A 21,937-nucleotide genomic window follows, 5' to 3' on the forward strand; every position below is an offset into this window, starting at 1 on the left:
TAAATTACTGAAGCATGCAAAATTTGTAATCAATGTAATTTACATCTCAAACACAGCTTTTAGAAGGAGAGAAAGGTACAAGCAACTGTAACTGGTAGGCTAAAATTTCTACTCAAACTCTTTAATCTGATTTCACTTCTGTTTGTGATCAGATCATTTTAGGCCGCGATAACTGAATGTATTAAAATCTGTACAAATTAGCGCTAATGTAAAGAAAACCAGGTTAATTTCATGTGAGAATAGAGGCTCATGTTGCATTTTCAGTGAATTATTCATTCTTGTGACTGTCACATTCTGTGATTGTTTCTGAAGAGCACGAGCCCTCACATAGACGCAAACCTTGTGAAGTTTTGATGGATGATGACCGTAATCAAGGTAAAGGTGATTGCAGTGACATATAGAAGTTGTACAGTAAGCATTTGTGAGTCCATTATAATCATAGCCAACCATGTGGTCCTGTTTGGAATAGCAACTTGACTTGTCTAAAGTGTTAGCAAAGAACTGTACATATAACCATACACTGTGTAGTTTCTACACACTATATATATATATATATATATATATATATATATATATATATATATATATATATATATATATATATATATATATATATAAAAAGTTTTTTTTTTTTATTTATTTTTTTCTGAGAATCACCTTTTAATCTGATGGTTTACTTTGCTGGATATAACAAATGATGGCCAAACGAACATGTTAAGGTATATGGTGTATGCTTAAAGAGTTAGATAACCCAAAATAAAAATGTAGTCATTAGTTACTGTCATCAATTCTTGTGCATGCGTCGTGGTTCGTCGTGAGGTCACATCAGAAGCCCAGGAAGAACTTGCTGAATAAAGTAGTTATTTTTATTCATTTATTTTTTGCCACAAAACTAATTCTCGTTTCGTAATTAAATTACTGTAGAACCACTGTTGTGAGATGGGCTTTCTAGCGATGTCTTTAGTACCTTTTATTGGTTTTGAGAGAGGAAATGTCATTGCTCCCAATGGAGGCCTTTCTGAGCCAATGGATTTCAACAAAATATCTTCATTTGTGTTCTGAAGATAAACGGCGGTCTTACGGGTGTCGAACGACTAGGCATGTGCCGATATCAAGTTTTCATGTTGAGATTAATTGGTGAAGCTTTTATGATGGTATACGATATTATTACGATATTGAAATAAGTTGCAAAGAAAAGTATTGTCTTAGCATAACAGCTCTAAGAACTATTTTTGTAATAACAAAAATAACTGAATGTTTAAATACAATAATACAATGCACCAAAATTATATACAGCTCTGGAAAATATTAAGAGACCATGCACTTGACATTGAGAAATCAATGTTAAGAGTCTCATAATTTTTTCCAGAGCTGTACAAGTACATTTTTAAACAGATTAAAGTGCAGAAGAATTAGGCTATAAAGAACAACAGGTAACAAATTAATATAAGGTCTCATTATTTAATGCATTAACTACGATTGAGCAATAGCTACATTTGTTACAGAAAGTATAATGTTTGTGGTAATGTTAGTTAAGAAATACTGATCATTGTTAGTTTTATCTTAGGTCCATTAAAAAAGTTATTTTGATTTTAATGTCATTAAACAGTAACTAATAAGTTAACATTACTTAGAATGATTAATTTTTTATAAGTATTTTTCATCGTCACTTTGGTAATAATGAATTAACATGTTAACTAATGAATTCGTATGTCTCAAAGTTTTACTGAACAATAACAAATAATCAAAAAATTCTTATCATTAGGGCATGTTGTAGAGTCCAGATTAAAACATAAAAATGTTTAAGTTTGAAAATAAAAAGCCTATTAAGTCTTTAAGTATTAGAGGTCCCAATATAACATGAGTTCATATTTCGCGTGTAAAAAAACACAGTATTTTTCACACAATTTACTTATCTGTACAGCGCTGTTTCCTCTGTCCTAAAAAGGGCCTGATGATTTCCTTGTTCTATGAAGTCCCTCCTTCAGAAACACGTAATGAGTTCTGATTGGGCCAGCACTTCCCGTGTTGTGATTGGACAGCAGCTTAGCGCACTTTGCCCGGAAAGGTCCCGCCTCTTACCATAACGGGGAGATGCAAGCGCTGAATGCACGCTCTTCTCCACGTGGGAGAGCAACAAGACCACGCCCCCTTTTTTGCGTGTACTTGTGGGCGGAGGGTTAGTCAACAAATGGTTCTAGTGACGTCATTCCTGAAGGAAGTGCAGGGCTGTAGTCCAAACCGGCCGTTTGCTGTAGGCTTTGAAAGGGAACTTCTGTAAAATAAAATATCTCGCTTGGCATTGAACTTTGAGTTTTATAATTTTACAGGTATTATTTATGCTCTAACAGCAACATTACACACTAACTAAAGTTTTAAAGATGGAATCGCAAAGAACGGGACCTTTAAGTATTTGGTGCTGTGATGAACAACATTGAGATTACAAAAAACGATTTTAAAAACTTCACTAGTGCGGTTGCTTATGTTTGCGAGGTTTCCGGGGTAATTGCTGCATTCTGCAGTTCATCAGCGGCCTCTGCTGTCATTGAATGCGCGCTTAAAGGGATCCCCTGGTGTTGAGACTTGTATGGCTTAATATTACATAAGTTATGTCTCTTACTGAAATATGTAGTAGAAAACCCATGAAAGATTTATGTTATTTAAAAAAATCGATTTTATATTTGGACCATGGGCTTGTTTGCGTTCTAGGTTGATGACGTAGAATGGTTGCACTCTAGCCTGACAAGCCAGACCCACATCAAGATGTTTGGTCTGGAAACTGACCATAGACAGGGCTCAATCCGAGGGGCGGGATTAACGGTTGTCTTTCAAACTCCCTCTGCACGCGATAGGATAGCGCTAAACCAACCAGAGCAACGAAGGTGAAGCAGAGCTCGCTGACTGATTAAACATTCGCCGTATCTGGTCGGTTAAACTCCGAACACATCTTCCCTTTTTAAGAATGACTTCAGTGCCGTTCTTTGTTCTTTTCTCAGAGAAAAGCTTAACTCCAAGTCTTCCAGAGTCGCGGTCAGAGCTGATTCGAAAGACCGCCGCCGTTTGCCAGTTTCTATGTTTACTAGAAGCATGCAAGCGCAACTCGGCCGTCGTCATTATGGCCCCGCCCGCCGACTCTATACAAGATGTGATTGGGCCGTCCAGATTCTGAGGAATACAGCTCAGAAGGGTATTGAGAGTGCCTAGACAACACTTGCGGGCAAATTAAATTTGCTGCCGCTAGGGTGCGTCTAGATTTCTAGGCTAGTTGCACTCCTCAATCAGCTGGCGTTACCCGTAGCTATTTTTACCAAAACGCAACTCGAAAATTGTTTCAGAGTTAAACAAAACCAATGAATTGCTTTGTAATTGTACTTAAAACACACTCAAACATACATGTGCAAACAAACACTCTCTCTCACAGACTCACACACACCCCAACAGATCGGCGCGAACACACACACACACACGCACTGCGTGCGCTCATACATAACCCTCAATCACTATTCCCTGTGTTGATATCTTAGATAGACTGTTGATATGCAGTAGATTAACTGTAATGCCAAATGTAACCAGCAGAGGGAACTATCTAGGTAGGACGATGGGATAGGGTAACGTGAGGAAGAGAGGCAGGATGCTTTGGTGATGATGCATGGGATTGGTTTGTGCATTAAAGTTTGAGCGCTCAGTGAATTAACCTCAATCTTTAAACTTTCATTTTTAAAACACAAATAACATTCCCTACTTTTGTTCACTAATAAAACTTGAAGGAGTGAATGAAGACGAGTGCGTGAAGTCAGAAAGCTGTTTGTAAATCGGCTGTACACTCGTTATTGCGGTGCAACATGAGACTGAATGACTGACATGTCCACTATGGTGTCGGACAACACTACAAATGGCCGTCCTTTCAAATAATGCCCTATTTCAAGGTATAGGGGGTCGATTTCGGATTCAGCCCCTGTCGTGGAGACTGAGCAGCCCAACATCTCGATTGAGACCGCGCAGTCTGTCAGATGTGTGTGCGCGCCCGCCGATCTGTTTGTGACTTGTGTAGGTGAGTTTGTGTGCACATGTATGTTTGAGTGTGTTTTAAGTACAATTACAAAGCAATTCATTGGTTTTGTTTAACTCTGAAACAATTTTCGAGTTGCGTTGTGGTAAAAATAGCTACGGGTAATGCCAGCTGATTGAGGAGTTCAACCACTCTACGTCATCAACCTAGAACGCAAACAAAATGGCGCCGCCCATGGTCCAAATATAAAATTGATTTTTTAAATAACGTAGATCTTTCATGGGTTTTCTACTACATATTTCAGTAAGAGACATCGTTTATGTTATATTAAGCCATACAAGTCTCAACACCAGGGGATCCCTTTAAATCAGCGTCTCCTTCACTCGTTCATGTGCTTCTCGTTTACATCTGAGCATGTGTCCCTTTGACGCAGAATACAGCGGTGTTGAGCATTTATACGGTTGATTAAAAAATATATAATTGTTAATAAATTATTATTTTCGATATTTTAAAGTGCCCATGATAACAATATCGTGCATATTCATTATCGTGATATATCGCAATACCGGCACATATCTACGAACGACATGAGGATAAGTAATTATTGACAGAATTTTAATTTGTGGGTGAACCCTAGAATGAGTTGAAACAATGTTAAATTGTTCTCTGATATCTACATAGAGGGTATGTGTCTTATTTAAGGCCAAACATTGTCCAGATACAGTTTTACAGGTCCATTTACAACCCTAGAAATTGTCCCTAGGATGTAATGCTCTGTTTTTGCCTTATTTAGAAGAGTCATGAATATTAATGTTGAGCTCTGACTCTGATTGGCTTAATTCAGCAGCTCACACAAGTACAGTTGTTCAGATAACACAATGGCAAACGGCATAAGCGAAGCGGCTCGTGAGTCGTGACAGAACACAGACCGACTGAATGACACTTTAAGCAGAACATCTCAAATAGAGATTGCTAAAATGCAGCCTTACTTGTTTATTGGCGTTTTCAGATCATCCGCACGCGCGAGAGAGCTTTGGTTGCCAGATTGCACATGTTTAGGTAAAACACTGGATAGTATTCTGTACATGTTCTTTTCACAGAAAAGCTCTGATTGGAGGATTTAAATGACTGAAATCTGGCAACCACAAGCACGAACACTCAAACGCTCCATTTCGTGATTAGCACAAAAGGGTGTGATTAATCGTGATTTTTTTTTTCATCTATTGACAGCCCAAATTGTGACATTTGAATTCTCGAATGGTAACATTTTTTTGATAGCATAAATTTACTACTAAACTCAATCTTAAAGTTTCACAAAACTTATATGAACATGCTTAGATTTGAATGCATATAAATGAAGATGAAGTCTAGTGCGACCAATAGATGTGACCTTTCATCTCTTGTCTCACATTAAAGTGTAACCTCGCTGACTGCTTCTTTATAGCCGTACACACTTCACTCTAATGGACACACACTCCGTGCTCTGTTTCTACACGTCAAACGACACAAAAGCTCTGGATGTCTGTTTAAAAATCTGTAAAGTTACTGGCAGACACTGTCTGGTAAAATAAACAGTTGTGGCAGCTCCAGTCGTAAGTGAAAGCACAGTTTGTTATTTTGTTCAATGCATTGGCAAGCGTTATTGAGACCTTCAACACTTATTACCGACCGCTTATTTGACTTCGTCCAAACAAATACAGCCATTTCATGTATGATCGAGGAAAACGTTTCTAAAATATTCACAGTGGACGTGTTTCAACACAGGTCAAATAGACAAAAGTGGAATGTACTAGAATCACTCAAATCTTACTTTAGATCCGTCATTTACCATCAAACAAGTTCAAATGTATAGAAAAAGCTATGCAAAGATGTTTTGTAAGAAAAATGTGCGATTACGTTTGGTCAGACAAAATAAAAAAAGAGTCCAGGGTTAAACGTCGGATTGTATATTGGACACTGATATGGTTTAGAATAGTTTGTATTGTTAATTGTCAAATGTGCAGATATAATTCAACTGCCATTCAACATTCCCTAGAAAGACTGAAAACAGCTAAACAAATGACACAGTATACGGTTCCTGTGTTGAGGTCTGAGTGAACAAGAACACAGATCATTCATCCTAAGAAACCTAAGGCCAAAAGAAACTGGCAGGACACTTTCATTTGAGGTAAAAGTTGCTGAAAAGCACCTGGAGCTGAGTGCTGGACAACACGTGAACCCCGCTGCACTCGGCACAAAGCCCTGGAGATTTCCTTTATCATAAACACATGCGACCCGCAAATCACAGTTTCTGCTGCCACCACGTAATGAAGATAAGTGAGTGATTATTGACGTGTGCCTTTTCCCTCGCTCCTAATCACATTTAAACCTCTTATTTTGTGGAGAGATAAGAGCAGGAGTCAAAGTTGAACTGAGAATGTCATTGAAGTTTTTTTTAGGTTCTCATTATGCTCGGTATGCCTGGCTAATTTTTGAACAACTAAAAACGTTATAAATATTTTACTTATTTAATAGCTTATTTACCAATGGAGACAATGGGCAGTCCATGACTTCCCCAGATTTATAGTTGTAGGTCTACATTTCATCTGGGGAGGAAGAAAGGAAACAGGAACATAAAAAATCATTAAGGTCAATAAAACAATAGCACAAACACTTTTCATTTCAATTATTATCTTTCATTTAGTGTGTAATATACAGTGGGGCAAAAAAGCATTTAGTCAGCCACCAGCTGTGCAAGTTCTCCCCCTTTAAAAGATGAGAGAGGTCTGTTTTTTTCCTCATAGGTACACTTCAGCTATGAAAAATCAAACTGTCTGATTTTTAAAGAATTTATTTGCAAATTATGGTGGAAAATAAGTATTTGGTACAATAACAAAAGTTAATCTCAATACTTTGTTATATACCCTTTGTTGGCAATGAGAGAGGTCTTCTGTACGAACAACAAACAAACAAACAAACAAATGAACGGACAGGTTGGTTTCAATCCAGTATATCAGTATATATAACAGTATATCATGTACACAAATCGGGGCACTGGTTACCATAGTTCACTGCACATTGGGACAGTAATTTAAAAAAATGTTTACGGTGACATGACTTTGTCAATGTACATTATACAACGTCACTGCTGATGTTATCCCTTTAAGCCCGAAGTGTACAGCCCGTGGTACACCCCCCACGAAAAAAAAAGTAATAATCAGATTACTAAGCAACCCCTGAATGTAATAACACAAAATAGTTATCGTTTTAAAGGTAGAATCTTAGCATTCCAATGCAATGCTTTCTATCCATTTTGATCAACTCTTAATGTGCGCTATTTTTTTTTTTTTTTTTTTTGTTATTATTATTACAACAATAATAATATTTTTGCCTTTTATCAGCAGTTTCTCAGCATTATATTTTCCAAATGTAAATCAATTTATTTTTTCTAAAAACATAAAAAGTTTGCTAACAAATGATATCTACAGTTTGACTCTCCTTGCTATAGTTTTGGAGTTATGAGTCTTTAAATTTGTGAATGTCACTCAGAAAACAACAGTTTTATAAATGTCAAGGATTGACCAAAAATGCTACCTTTGTTCTAAATGCTATAACTTTTGATTACTTTATGCTATCAACAAACACTACATTTGATCCAACAAAAAATGATTAGTCATTAGCCATTTTTCCTCCCTGATTAATATATTGCATGTCAAATATGAATTTTATTTTTTTACATTTTAACTATATATATATATATATATATATATATATATATATATATATATATATATATATATATATATATATATATATATATATATATATATATATATATATATATATACATACAATTAAACAAATGATATCTGCCATTTGACTCTCCTTGCTATAGTTTTGGAGTAATGAGTATTTAAAGTTGTGTATGTCATTCAGACAAAAAAAACTCTAGAAAAAAGACAAAAAATACCCTCAGGGCTTAAGGGGTTAATCAACAACAGATAGGACCTATATATATATATTTATTTATTTATTTATTTTTATATACAACTTCTATTTTCAAGTGCTCTATCATGCACCCTTCTATCTATTGAGTTGGCTTGTGCATTTTATGTTTCGTGCTTCAGAAAAGTGATACCATTTCTGCAAAGGGAGGATAGTGCGCATAGAAGCTCCCTTGCATTTGTGGTGCATTGTGAGATTTTTTATGAAGCAAAAGTGCCAGTGCACTGGAAGGATTTTGCGATTGAGACAGCACTTTTAATGGCCGACTCTCTGATCAGTGCCCTGACTACTGAACTAGGGAGCTGACTCACCTGAACTCTAAATCACACACACCTGTATCTAATCACCTGCTCATTTGGACTTTACCACAGTCATGCTGTGATCCAGGCAGGTTTTTGAGCCCGTAAGTTACGACTTCAAATCACGACTCAGCGTTCCAGGCAAAGTCACACCAAACTGCCTGAGCACAAGGAATTGTGGTATAGCCAAGCGGCAACCTCCCGCGATCTCTCTTAAAGCCAATACGAAAGTAATGTAAACTGCAATTCCTTAACTGGCCAGTAGGGACATGCTCTAGAAGGGAGCAGAATCTCATTGAGCCCCATGTTAAAATTCCAAACTTTACAGCAGACAAAAACATGTTTACATCCTGGTAAAAACTGTAGTTTTGTTCTATATGGCTAATTTTTCCCTTCATGACAACTGTGAGGGGGGTGAATTTTTGTATATCTCATTTGTTTACATTATATAAAGCCTTAAAGTTCTGCATAATTAAGGGCGTGGTTACGTTGAGTGGCGTGGATAGCCATTTATCCGCCGTCAGTCATTGCGTCACCTAAGCCCCGCCCACATCCTGCCTCTTTGTCCATTTTTTGTTATCCAGTAGTGACGCGTGATGATGCGCTAGCAAGATGGCAACGGCCAGCTCGTCTCTAATTTACGTTTCAGAACAGCTTATCGGAGTTCTATGGGTGACGTCACAGACACTACATCCATATTTTTTAACATTCTATGGGTATAGCTAGATGTAAAAAACATGGCGAAGCATGGCGGACCGTACGTCTGCATCCGTAGGAGCTGCCATTGTTTTTTTGCGGGCTATGTGAATTCAGAGCGCATGACTGGGAGTATATCGATCTAGTACGATTTCACAGGTGGAGAGTCACAAGTTTGACTGCCGTTCCTGTGCACTTTCATGGGTAGAAGGTTGGGTAAACATGGGTTATGGTTTGCCTGGAAAGCACCATTAGTTGCACAGTCATTGTTTGGCCTTTTTTGTTTATGTTGGAAGTTGTACTCCATGAATGTACTCTACTCTAAAAAGAACTTGTGTGTTTATGGATTTCTGGCCTTGTGGACTAAGATAAGTGACTCTGGAAATTTGATCTCCTTTCACGAATATTTGTGTGGATTGTTTCGTAATTGTACGCACAGGAGAACTTCTCGTGAAGAATTTACGCCTGATTCACAAAACGGTCTTACGCACCAGAATTTGTTCTTAACCTCGTTCTGATGTTAGTGAATTTGGAGTATTCTATATGAGCAGCCACGAGCACAAGTTTAGTAATTTGCATAAAACACATCCAGACCATCTCCATTTAAGGGCTTTCCGCACACGCTTTCCTCAAACTTGCTGTTGTTTGCAGACACTCTCTCACCCAGATCCTGGAGCAATGCCAAGCGTGCTATTCTCACCACTTTTTACAATAAACACTTTTTATACAGAGCCAGATTACAGAGCTCTCATTAGCCAGCTGTACATACGCGTATATCTGCGTTATTCACAGAAACCTCGCAGCTGAAGCTATAACACAGATTTTCTAACTATTTAACTGTATATGATAGAATGCATTTCAAATTAAATTAAATTTTATGTAATGATTGTGTTATATCATTTTATGGATTATATAATACAATTAATGCAATATAGGCTACTTCAATGTAATCATACGCACTTTTTTGTCATTCCGATTAAAATCTTTCCGATTGAAAGATTCGGTGGACTATTTACATGAGACGTTATCTAATCCGATACGGTGTTTACATGTCCTGGCGTTTTCAATCGGAATGACTTTGTGACATGCGCACATTAGCCTATATGTCCTGTTTGCCGCCTTTTATTCCTGTCAACATGGAGTTCAATTCTTTTTTTTGTGCGCTACTTTTATGTGTTTACTTTTTTAAGTATACTTTTTAAGTGTTGCCCTTGATCAAGCAGCAGCGTGAATTTGTAGGCGTATTAATGCTGGAAGGTATGAGGAAAAGACGGGCGCAGGAAGCTGACTTTTTTGATGGCTGTGCATCTCTAAGTAGCATCTCAATAGCGTTACCCCTCCCTCCAACGAAAAGCAGAACCGTGTGGATGAAGGTCCATAGTAGGTACTGGTGGGAGAGTTTGATTTTGCTGCCGCCATTTCACTCACAATTTTGTTCATATGCATGCTTAGTGAATGAGTTTTCCTCTAGATCCTCTACGTTCCTAATAATTGCCAAAAACTGTGTATTGAGTTTGTTAATTTACCTTCACCTTGCTCTACTCACCTGGTTTATTCACCTCCATTTATGAATCGTGAATGAATGAATGAATGAATGAATGAATGAATGAATGAATGAATGAATGAATGAATGAATGAATGTTTTTAAACTAAACTTTTTTTTAAAATCAATATATATAAAAATGAATGAATAAAAAAAAAAGATATATAAATGTATATTTTCATTAGAAAACTGAAGCACACATAAAAGCACATTTGATCATGAGTTTCCATTGGCTGGAAGTATTTTTGGCTCCTAACACATGTGATGTGTTTGTTTTCCGACATGTCAAAAAGCTAAACGTCTTTTTGTGCAATGCCAATTAAACAAATAGGATCATACCTAGTATCGGAAATGTCAACCTCAGTGAAAGCTCTGGATCTCATCTGTTTGTTTACATTCTGGAGCAGCGACGTCAACATTGCACTGTAAACCAACATTTGCAATATAATTCAAATGCTTTGCTGACTAAACTACTGTAAATACTGAGAGGAGACACTGACACACTCACACTGACTCAATGACAGAAGTGTCTGAAGATGGCACCAATAAAACTCGACAGCAGACAGCATGAGCTCATGATGTTTGCTGTCGGCCCACATGCAAAACACAAAAGAAGGAGAGTTTGACCATCAGTCAACTACAAGAATAAAAACCCTAAAATCAGGTGAGAAAATGCTGAGGGAAGTACCGAATAGTCTCAATATGAGTATGGTATAAATCATAACAGTTAAATCTAGTGGAAAAATTATTGGTGAAGTATCTAATTTCTGTGCCACAAGAATCTAGCCTGACAAGCCAGATCCACATCAAGATGTTTGGTCTGGAAACTCACCATTGACAGGGGTCAATCTGAGGGGCGGGATAAACGGTTGTCTTTCAAACTTCCTCTGCACGTGATAGGATAGCGCTACACCAACCAGAGCAACGAAGGTGAAACAGAGCTCGTAGATAGCTTAAACTTTCGCTGTATCCTGTCGGCAAAACTCAGACTTCAGTGCCGTTCTTTGTTCTTTTCTCAAAGAAAAGCTTAACTCCAAGTCTTCCAGAGTCCAGAGGCCAAAGCTGATTTGAAAGACCGCCGTTCGCCGGCTTCTTTGTTTACAAGTAGCATATGTCATTATGTTAAGCCCACCCACCGACTCTATATACAATGTGATTGGCCTGACCAGAGTTTGGTTTTTACAACTACTGAAGTCTATGGAGAGTTGCTAGACTACACTCACGGCAGATTAGATTTGCTGCCGCCAGGGTGCGTCTAGACTTCTAGGCTAACAAGAGCCATCAGATTTGCCCCCCCCCAAAAAAACTTTAAACCTTTCCAAACTTTCCATTGGTCAGCTAAACAGATTGTTCACCCTAAAGTCTTCACATTATATAACAACTAGGGCTGGGCGATATGACGAAATATATCGTCTGGACGATAGAAAATGTCTATCGTTTTATATAAGGCTCTATCGCTTACGCCACGATAAGGCGTTTACGGCAGAATTTTACGTCAAGATGCACCTCACGCCCATAGACAGTAAATGCCCATGCATGCTGCAATACATAAACAAACATGGAGGAAGACGGTAGTAGACGCGGTTCAGACCAGGGTAATTCTCAGAGTAATTATGCCAGAGTGGTGGCATAGCGCTCAAAACAAACTTCAGACACAGACGCTGCAACGGGATTTTACGCGTGGCACACCATATAGCCATATATTGAAATATTTTAATGGCAGGTGTAGGGATGGCGAAAAATAAACATTTTCTTGATCGACCACCGAGCCTCATTAGCCGGTTGAAACCGGTTAACCGATTAGTTTAAAATATGCTAAATCCACGCTTCATACTGTCGTCTGCCCTGGCTCTAAGCTCGAGTGTTTTAGCCTGTTTACTTTTTGCAAACCTTGTGAGCGCGCAAACCCAAACGCTGTGACCTCGCGTCAAATGTTTTTATTGGTTTATTAAGTACAAACAGGCGAGTTATGAAAAATTGAGTGCGAGGGATATGTTCACTTCACACAAAAAGATTTTGGAATGAGACGGCTAATTGTAGTAGCGTTTAGTCCACTGTATAATAGTCTAATTTAGAGATCACTTTTTTTTTTTTTTTACCGACAACTTTGATCGGTTAATGTTGATACGGTCAACCATCGGTCAAACGGTCATCGGTTAACATTCCTAGGCAGGTGTTAACTTTACCAACAGTCTGAAAAAAAAGGTTCTAAATAAAAAAAAAATATTTAGTCCATACTACCTTTATTTGTTTTGTATATCATTTCAAACTGCATTTCCACATTGCAATTTTGTATAGACTATTCATAAACTGAATTAACAGAAAAATTGCTATATCGTTATCGGGATATCAAATGAGCTATATCGGGATATGACATTTTGGCCATATCGCCCAGCCCTAATAACAACTGTGATAAAACAACTGAAAGCAGTTAAAGAAACATAAAACAGGATATGAATTTTATCCTTAACAATACACATCCAAATGCTTTTCATAATGTATTGTAAAAGTTATATTATTATGCTATAATATTATTATTTTATCCATTACATTTCTTTCTAATGTTTCTGCTTCGTTCCTATTCCTATATCCAATATTAAAAATATATGAATAAATATATACTGAAAGTAGTTCTGTAAAATAATATATACTAACATTAGATGCACTTTGTATAGAAAGTCAGACTTGGTTAACCTGAAGATCATGGGTTCACAATCCATTGACAATACCAGCAGGAAACGACTGAGGTGCCCTTGAGCACGGCACCTACCCCCCAATTGCTCCCTGAGCACCGCAGTGAATGGCCCACTGCTCCGGGTGTGTGTGTCCACCTTTTTCAATGTGTGTGCGTGTGTGCGTGCGTGCGTGTGCGTGCTTACTACTCACTGCTCCTAATTTGTGTGCACTAACTTGGATGGGTTAAAGGTAGAGCACTAATTTTGAGTATGGGTTGCCATTCTTGGCCTTAACATCACTTCACATACAGTACATGTCAATACAAGGTCATAATCATCTCTTGAACATTGCAGGGGGTACATTTATTTTTATAAAGCAAAAAGAAATACTGTTTACAGAACAGTAAATAAAAGCTCTAGCTCTAATTCTAGTTGGGAAATAAGCCTTTTGGGACTATTTGCAAACAATATTTACGTCAGATCTGCTGTTGACATTCAAATTCCCTAGTGGTCTGGTGGTAGAATATTTGTAAACTGTGTCAAAGGTTCCAGTAGTGTTGTAGTCAAGACCACCTAAACCGAGACCAAGTCGAGACTAAAACTTTGTGGGGCTGAGAACAAGACAAGACCAAGGCAGGGCGAGACCGAGTCAAGACCAAGACCAGACCAGAACTCCCTAAATTCATCTAAAAGACCCATATCTACAATCTGAAAAATTACTTATATTTATTTAATAAATGTAATTCGAATATTAAGACACTATAGGGCTGTTACCAATAAAACCACTGACAATATTATTAATGGCACAGAAGTTGCATCTGAATTGGTACAATTACACCTTCATAAATAATTCAGATTAATTTAACATTAAAACATTTAACATTATTTAACATTCATGGAATCATTTATTCAACCGAATAGTTCCAAGCAGTCGACTCATTTAGCAAAGACAGTTTAAAACTTGTCATTTTAATATTACTTCTTTTATATGAACTTTGTTTGTTGAACATTTGTATAAATCAATATAATTTGCAATCACGCTTATATTCACGAAAACAGCTCTCTTTCTCGTGTGATATTGTATAATTATATTCTATGTTATATAAAAAAAATGTAAATAAACAAATCTCAGAATTGTTTGGCCATTTATATAAATTTGGGCCATTTTTGAGACAATCTGCATTGTTTTTGACTCCGGCATCACAGTAACAAAATAAATCACGTTACAAAGAAGTTATTGATTGAATTTTGAGCAGTAAGTTTTACATCAAATCACATTAATGATGTTGAATCAGACAATGCACCAGCAATTTAGTGATATCCTTGCAGCTGTGGTCTTGACTGGTCTTGAGATAAAATCCCGAGTCCTCTAAGTCTGAGACAGAGACAAGACCAAGATCAAATGCGGTCAAGACCGAGACTACAACACTAGGTTCCGGGTTCTCAGGTTCCACGCTCACATTATTTAAATGTTTTTCTTCTTCATTAAAATCAAACATATTCATCAATGATTGTATATTAAGAGCAAGGACAAGTTTGTGTACATTTTGTTTTGTGATTTCACCAGACACAATAGTCTCTCTCCGCAACAGCAATAAAGGTGCCCTAGAATGAAAAATTGAATTAGCCTTGCCATAGTGAAATAATAAGAGTTCAGTACATGGACTCTTCCCTAGTACTGAACTCTCTGTACTGAACTCTTATTTATATATATATATATATATATATATATATATATATATATATATATATATATATATATATATATATATATATATATATATATATATATATATATATATATATATATATATATATATATATATATATATATATTTTTTTTTAAAACTTAAGTATGATGTTTTTGCATGCTTGTATTTCAGAGTACATCACAGTCACTGCATAGCCTACATTGTGACTAACGTTATATAAACATGCAATATCATTGACGAAAAAAGACAAGACTAAAATCACTGGTTTTGGTTTGGGAAAGATTGGTCGTGCGGTTGCCAGTAATTGAAATACCCCAAACAGAGCTTTTCTGTGAAAAGAACACGTATACTATCCAGTGTTTTACCTAAACATGTAGAATCTGGCAACCATATGCACGCTCTCTCTCTCTCTCTCTCTCTCTCTCTCTCTCTCTCTCTCTCTCTCTCTCTCTCTCTCTCTCTCTCTCTCTCTCTCTCTCTCTCTCGCGGATTATCTGAAAACACCAATGAACAAGTAAGCTGCATTTTATCAATCTCCATTTGAGATGTTCTGCTTAAAGTGCCATTCAGTCGGTCTGTGTTCTGTCAGGACGGTCAGGACTCACCAGCCGCTTCACTGAACTGCTGTGAGCTGCTGAAATAAGCCAATCAGAGCAGAGCTCAACATTAATATTCATGACTCTTCCAAATAAGGCAAAAACAGAGCATTACATCCTAGGGACAATTAATAGGGTTGTAAATGGACCTGTAAAACTGTATCTGGACATGTTTTGCCCTTAAATAAGCCAAATACCCTCTATGTAGATATCAGAGAACAATTTAACAGTTTCAACTCATTCTTTTAAGCGATAGATTGACGCACTCATCTGTGTGTGAAGACTGCACGAGCCAAAAGAGGATGTAAACCCTGCCTACTTCGATTTGATTGGCCATCTTAATCATTTTTGACATGGTCTGCCTCATTGGTTTAACTGCAAATTTAACTTTTAAACCTTTTTGTCATCCTAACATACAGAGTGCTGCCTAATGAAGTGCAGCAGATCAGAGCAAAAATGTGTAATTATTGGGGGACTTGTCCCACTCAATGTCTATGGTGGTAACGGCCCTGTGTCAATATGAATATAAAATATAATAATGCTCCTTATGAAGAAGGTTGACAGAATGTCAGAGCTGGAATCCAGACAGTCAATAGTGTTGAAATTTGTAGCTGTAACGTGCTACATAAACATATAGCAAAATCTCTATTGGTGGACACGTTTCTATCCCTACCCGTATATACAGTTTAGTCCGGGCCAGCCCCAGACTTTCCTGCTCTGACAGCTATGCTACTGATCATTTAACACATTTGACATCAGATGGGTTACTGATGGCTGCTTTGTGAATCAAATGAGGGCCCTTGACAGAGTCACCATACAAACTCAACATGCCAGTCTTCAGCTGCGATCTATTTTGCTCTTGGCACGCACAATGTCTTGGCTCTTTCCGGATGGTCAGACTGCTGGTTGTGAATCAACATTTACATTAGAGCATCTGGGCATAGCTGTCTCAGATGTGATGTGCATTTTGTGAGCGGAAAACGGCCAAGAACTGCAAGACGGCCTGCAGGGTGCTCAGCTATTTAAAAAAAAAAAAAAAAGAAAGAAAGAAAGAAAAAGAAAAAAACACATTGAATCCAAACCGTTATTTAAGCAAAATTGCACCAACAACAGACCACAGCAAATGGTAAAATTAGGGTTCGAGCCACACCCACTCAACCGCTATGTCAAAAATACAATCCCACTAATAGGGTGACACAGTCGACTGTTGCGATCGAATGTGTCCAGTCATGCTTTAAGAATGATGAGCGCTCTGCCCACCGTGAGGAAGAGGAAATCTGTGTGTTACTCATATCAGTCACAATGCAATAAAGATACCAGCACTTCAATAACAGGATATGGTTGATATTGGTAATTTCGAAATACAGAAAAACAACACTTAAAAAAATCAACCACAGCTTCTGTTGGCGCAGCGTTCTCAAGTTCTCGTTTAAAACCGCCCACCTTGTGGGGAATTCATAGGCTTTAAGCTGCTTGTTTAACTATATTTTCCTGTTATGAAGTTTGGGTTGCTTAAAATTGAACTTGTAAATCTCAGGAATGTGCTTAGGTAAATGAGTGGATCTTGTAAATGTGAAAAATGGCCATTTAAAACAATTTCACATGAAAATGTCCCAGCTATAGTGACACAGCGAGCGCTACTGCGTTCACCACGGTCATTAGAACTTTAACAAGTAAATTTAAAAGCACTGTAACACAACCACACCCTGGCAAAGCCAAACATACTGCAAACATCTGTTTGACACAGTAGCCCATATGAAATCTAATCATATCTCCAAAGAAAAAATAATTTGGTGAGAAAATATATGTAAATACGAATAGCATTTAATTTAGCCTCTCAAATAAATAAACATACAATTGGACATGGCAAGCAAAAAAGAAAAAAATCCTGTCCTGACATGAATGTAACTCCCTACAAATTACTGAAGCCTCCTCGTCTCCAGGATGCTGTTTTTGTCATTTTGACAGTGTCCTCTTGATGAAAATGTTTGCAGTGAATGAATGTCTGTACTGCAAAACTGCTTTTCTTTTGTCTTGCAATTTCCAGTCAAAATATCTAAAGATTTTTAAATTACACACCTGATTCCAAAAAAGTTGGGACACTGTACAAATTGTGAATAAAAACGGAATGTAATGATGTGGAATTTTCAAATTTCAATATTTTATTCAGAATACAACATAGATGACATATCAAATGTTTAAACTGAGAAAATGTATAATTTTAAGGGAAAAATAAGTTGATTTTAATTTTCATGGCATCGACACAAAGAAGTTGCGACAAGGCCATGTTTACCTCTCCATGTAATCCTCTTTTCTTTTTATAACAGTCTGCAAACGTCTGAGGAGCAAAAGTCTGTCCCATTCTTGTCTAATGCAGGCTTCTAGATGCTCAACTGTCTTAGGTCTTCTTTGTCGCATCTTCTTCTTTATGATGCACTAAATGTTTTCTATGAGTGAAAGATCTGGACTGCAGCCTGGCCATTTCAGTACCTGGATCCTTCTTCTACGCAGCCATGATGTTGTAATTGATGCAGTACATGGTCTGGCATTCTCATGTTGGAAAATTCAAGGTCTTCCCTGAAAGAGACAACGTCTGGATGGGAGCATATGTTGTTCTAAAACTTGCCACACACACTCACGAAGCCCCATACCATCAGAGATGCAGGCTTCTGAACTAAGTGCTGATAACAACTTGGGTTGTCCTTGTCCTCTTTAGTCTGGATGACATGGCGTCCCAGTTTTCCAAAAATAACTTTTTTATTCGTCTGACCACAAAACAGTGCCATAGTCCATTTTAAATGAGCCTTGGCCCAGAGAAAACGCCTGCGCTTCTGGAACATGGTAAGATATTTTTCTTCTTTTTTTTTTACCTATATAGTTTAAGCAGCAGCCATATCACCCTGTAGCTAAGCAGGGCTGAGCCTGGTCAGTACCTGGATGGGAGACCAACTGGGAAAAACCAGGTATCTGCTGGTAGAGGTGTTAGTGAGACCAGCAGGGGGTGCTCACCCTCTGGTCTGTGTGGGTCCTAACGCCCCAGTATAGTGATCGGGACACTATACTGTCAAAGAGCACCGTCCTTCGGATGAGACGTTAAACCGAGGTCCTGACTCTCTGTGGTCATTAAAAATCCCATGGCACTTCTCGTAAAAGAGTAGGGGTGTAACCCCGGTGTCCTGGCCAAATTCCCTCGAATGGCCCTTACCAATCATGGCCTCCTAATAATCCCCATCCACTGAATTGGCTCTATCACCTTCTCTCCTCTCCACCTATCGCTGGTGTGTGGTGAGCGCACTGGCGCCGTTGTACTGTGGCTGCCATCACATCATCCAAGTGGAGCTGCACACTGGTGGTGGTTGAGGAGAGGCCCCTGTCATGAGTGTAAAGCACTTTGGGTGTACAGTAGTACATATAAAAGCACTATATAAATGCCTCATTCATTCATTCATTCATTCAAGCCAGCAACGGCCAATGGCACTTTGGATTGTATTCACCGATAATGTTTTTTGGAAGTATACCTGAGCCCATGTTGTGATTTCCATTACCTGTATGTGATGCAGTGCTGTCTAAGAGCCTGAAGATCACTGGCATCCAGTATGGTTTTCCGGCCTTGACCCTTACACACAGATTGTTCCAGATTCTCTGAATCTTTGGATGATATTATGCACTGTAGATGATGATAACTTCAAACTCTTTGCAATTTTTCTCTGAGAAACTCCTTTCTGATATTGCTCCACTATTTGTCACTGCAGCATTGGGGAAATTGGTGATCCTCTGCCCATCTTGACTGCTGGGAGACACTGCCATTCTGAGAGGCTCTTTTTATACCCAATCATGTTGCCAATTGACCTAGCAAGTTACAAATTGGTCCTCCAGCTGTTCCTTATATAAACATTTAACTTTTCCGGTCTCTTGTTTCTACCTGTTTCAACTTTTTGGAATGTGTAGCTCTCATCAAATCCAAAATGTGCCAAAATTTGGCATGACATTTCAAAATGTCTCACTTTGAACATTTAATATATTTTATCTATATTCTATTGTGAATAAAGTAGAAGTTTATGAGATTTGTACATTTTTGCATTCATTATTTATTCATAATTTGTACAGAGTCCCAACTTTTTTGAAATCGGGTTTTCTACATAAGTATTAAGTGTTGTTTCCTGGGGGCCAAAAAAAGCAAGCTAATTTAAGTGTATTTTTATTATTTTGCAACTTATCTACCAATAGGGTAAGAAAAGGGAATTAATTAATTCATTCATTCATTATTTAAACACCGCTGGCACATTAAAAAGGGGGCGGAGACGGATAGAAACTGGGTTTATGTAGAAAACTAGACCAGGTTAAGTTCACAGAGTAAGTTAACATGATAACATGATTCAGAGTGTAAGTTACCTCTCTTTCAGAAAGAGGCTTGACTTACCCTGCTTTCTCGGGTTTGACATACCTCCATTCTGAAATGGAAAACCCAGAGTTCCCCTCATTAACATACTTTACTTACTGTTAACATACTGACTTACTCACATACTCACTAACAAATTTTCACTAAACCTCCTTTCTGAAACAGGTCCCTGGATAAGTCAAATTGTTTATTACACATTGGTTTATTTCATCATATAGATGTTGTCATAAATGTAGAGGTCATTTGAAGAAGCACATGAGAATCACTCATTATGCTTCACTGTGAGTCTAACAAAACCCCTTAAACATAGTAAAATCACTGTAACGTATGGCCTCACAATGAGCTTATCAATTTATTTTGCATTATTTGGAAACAAAGGTTCACAAATGTCCAGTTTTCTTTCTAACCAGCAAGAATAATTGTACAATAGGGATGTGCATTAAAGCACGTCTCTAATAAGAATATAAGACATATGAATGTGAATCACTGTGACAATGACATGGGAAAAGACTCGCAACAATGAAAACAGACTCCACTGTCAGCATGTCGTTCCAAAGAGCAAAGAGAGTCACTGGGATATTGATGAGAGGAACTGTCCAAAGTCAAACAGTGACAACACAATGCGTGCTTCCTGTGCCATAGGCCACCTGCCTCTCTTGTTTAGAACAATCGCTCCAGCGAAAGCCACATCCTAAGCCACAGATACCCAAAGCACCTGCTGCTGTGTCCGCTCACAGACCATTAGGGTAACATCCCATTTCATTTGAGTACTGGATTTTTACTAACAAACATGGGGTCAGGGAGGAAAACACACAGCACGCGAGTGTCTCAAACATAACCAACATGAGTTCAGAGTTTCCACTGATGGGAAATTACATTGCTCAGAGTTTGCCCTTTCAAAACTCAGGAGACCTAAGCATTTTGCATACATTTCCAAGCAGTATATTTAAGATTTGTGAACAAATCATCTGTTCACTAATACAGCTCACTGATTTAGTGATCTGAAATGGTTAACAACCAATTAGAGAAGAAGACTGACAATATTAGCGAGTTCGATTTCAGTCTGTTTTTTTAAAGCTATCATATAACTTGGAAATAATGCGGTAACTCGGTAATGCGATATATCCCGGTTAAGAATATGCTCGGTATTGTTATCGTGGGCACTTCAAAATACCGTAAATAATCATTTATTAAAGGGGTGATGAATTGAGGAATCAATTTTGCCTTGAGCTTTTTATATATAAAAGGTCATGGTAATATAAGAATATCCTCTAAGCTTCAGAGCTGAAAACTTCCTTGTTAGTCAAAGAAAAGCTTTTATAGACATCAGGCTCAGCAAACGGTCCTGTGCTTCATACTTACGTCAATGCGCGACAAAACACTGCCTATACAGCTGTCTAATCCAGTAGCCTCGCCCACCGACTCATGGAGGGCTTGTGCTAGCTGATCAACAACAATAAATATGCAGAGGAAGTTTAAGATATTGCGCTACTCCTGGTTGTGGAAGAACACAGTCACTGCATAAGCTTCCTTCTGATCCTAATATTTGGAATGAGTGGTTGAACTTTATTTTTAATGAAGTTCCAGCTCACGTGGGGAAGACATATTCACTTCATTTCACTGCGGAATCATTTGTAAACAAATCTCCGGTCGATGCTGGATTTGGATCCGATAGGAATGGTGCAACACACTTATGTGAGTAAAATGGGTTTTTATATGTAATAGTACTGCATTGTTACAGATCATTTTGCTTATGTGTACGTGTCTAACAGAACATAACTTTAGCACGCTGGACTCTCTCTCTTGTTGACATCTGAAAGGCGGCGTGCACCAAACGTGTATGTGTGTGTGCGCGGCTCGCGCTTATACCGTCCGATCGGGCTATGTGTAATATAAAAATTATAGTCCAATCAATAAGAAATAAAACATTGTGTTTGTTTGATAAAGACATTTACGAGCCCTGTGATCGAGAGAATAATTCTGGTTGCCGATTCTCCCTCATTCTCTCCTCTCTTATGTCACTG

At 37.9% G+C, this 21,937-nt stretch overlaps 1 protein-coding gene across 5 annotated transcripts in view; it reads right to left on the minus strand.

Annotated features, from left to right (window-relative positions):
* Window positions 1-21,937, minus strand: part of supt3h (SPT3 homolog, SAGA and STAGA complex component) — a 180,297-nt gene that overhangs the window by 101,496 nt on the left and 56,864 nt on the right. The window contains exon 3 of one of the 5 annotated variants that reach the window (XM_067456039.1): window positions 6,533-6,594. The exons of the other annotated variants lie outside the window; for them this stretch is intronic. Coding sequence (XP_067312140.1) covers window positions 6,533-6,594 — 62 coding nt within the window. The remainder of the gene's footprint in view (window positions 1-6,532; window positions 6,595-21,937) is intronic. 5 annotated transcript variants of the gene reach the window in all.

This window comes from Pseudorasbora parva, chromosome 10, assembly GCF_024679245.1.
Source record: "Pseudorasbora parva isolate DD20220531a chromosome 10, ASM2467924v1, whole genome shotgun sequence".
In the NCBI taxonomy this organism is placed as follows: Eukaryota; Metazoa; Chordata; class Actinopteri; order Cypriniformes; family Gobionidae; genus Pseudorasbora; species Pseudorasbora parva.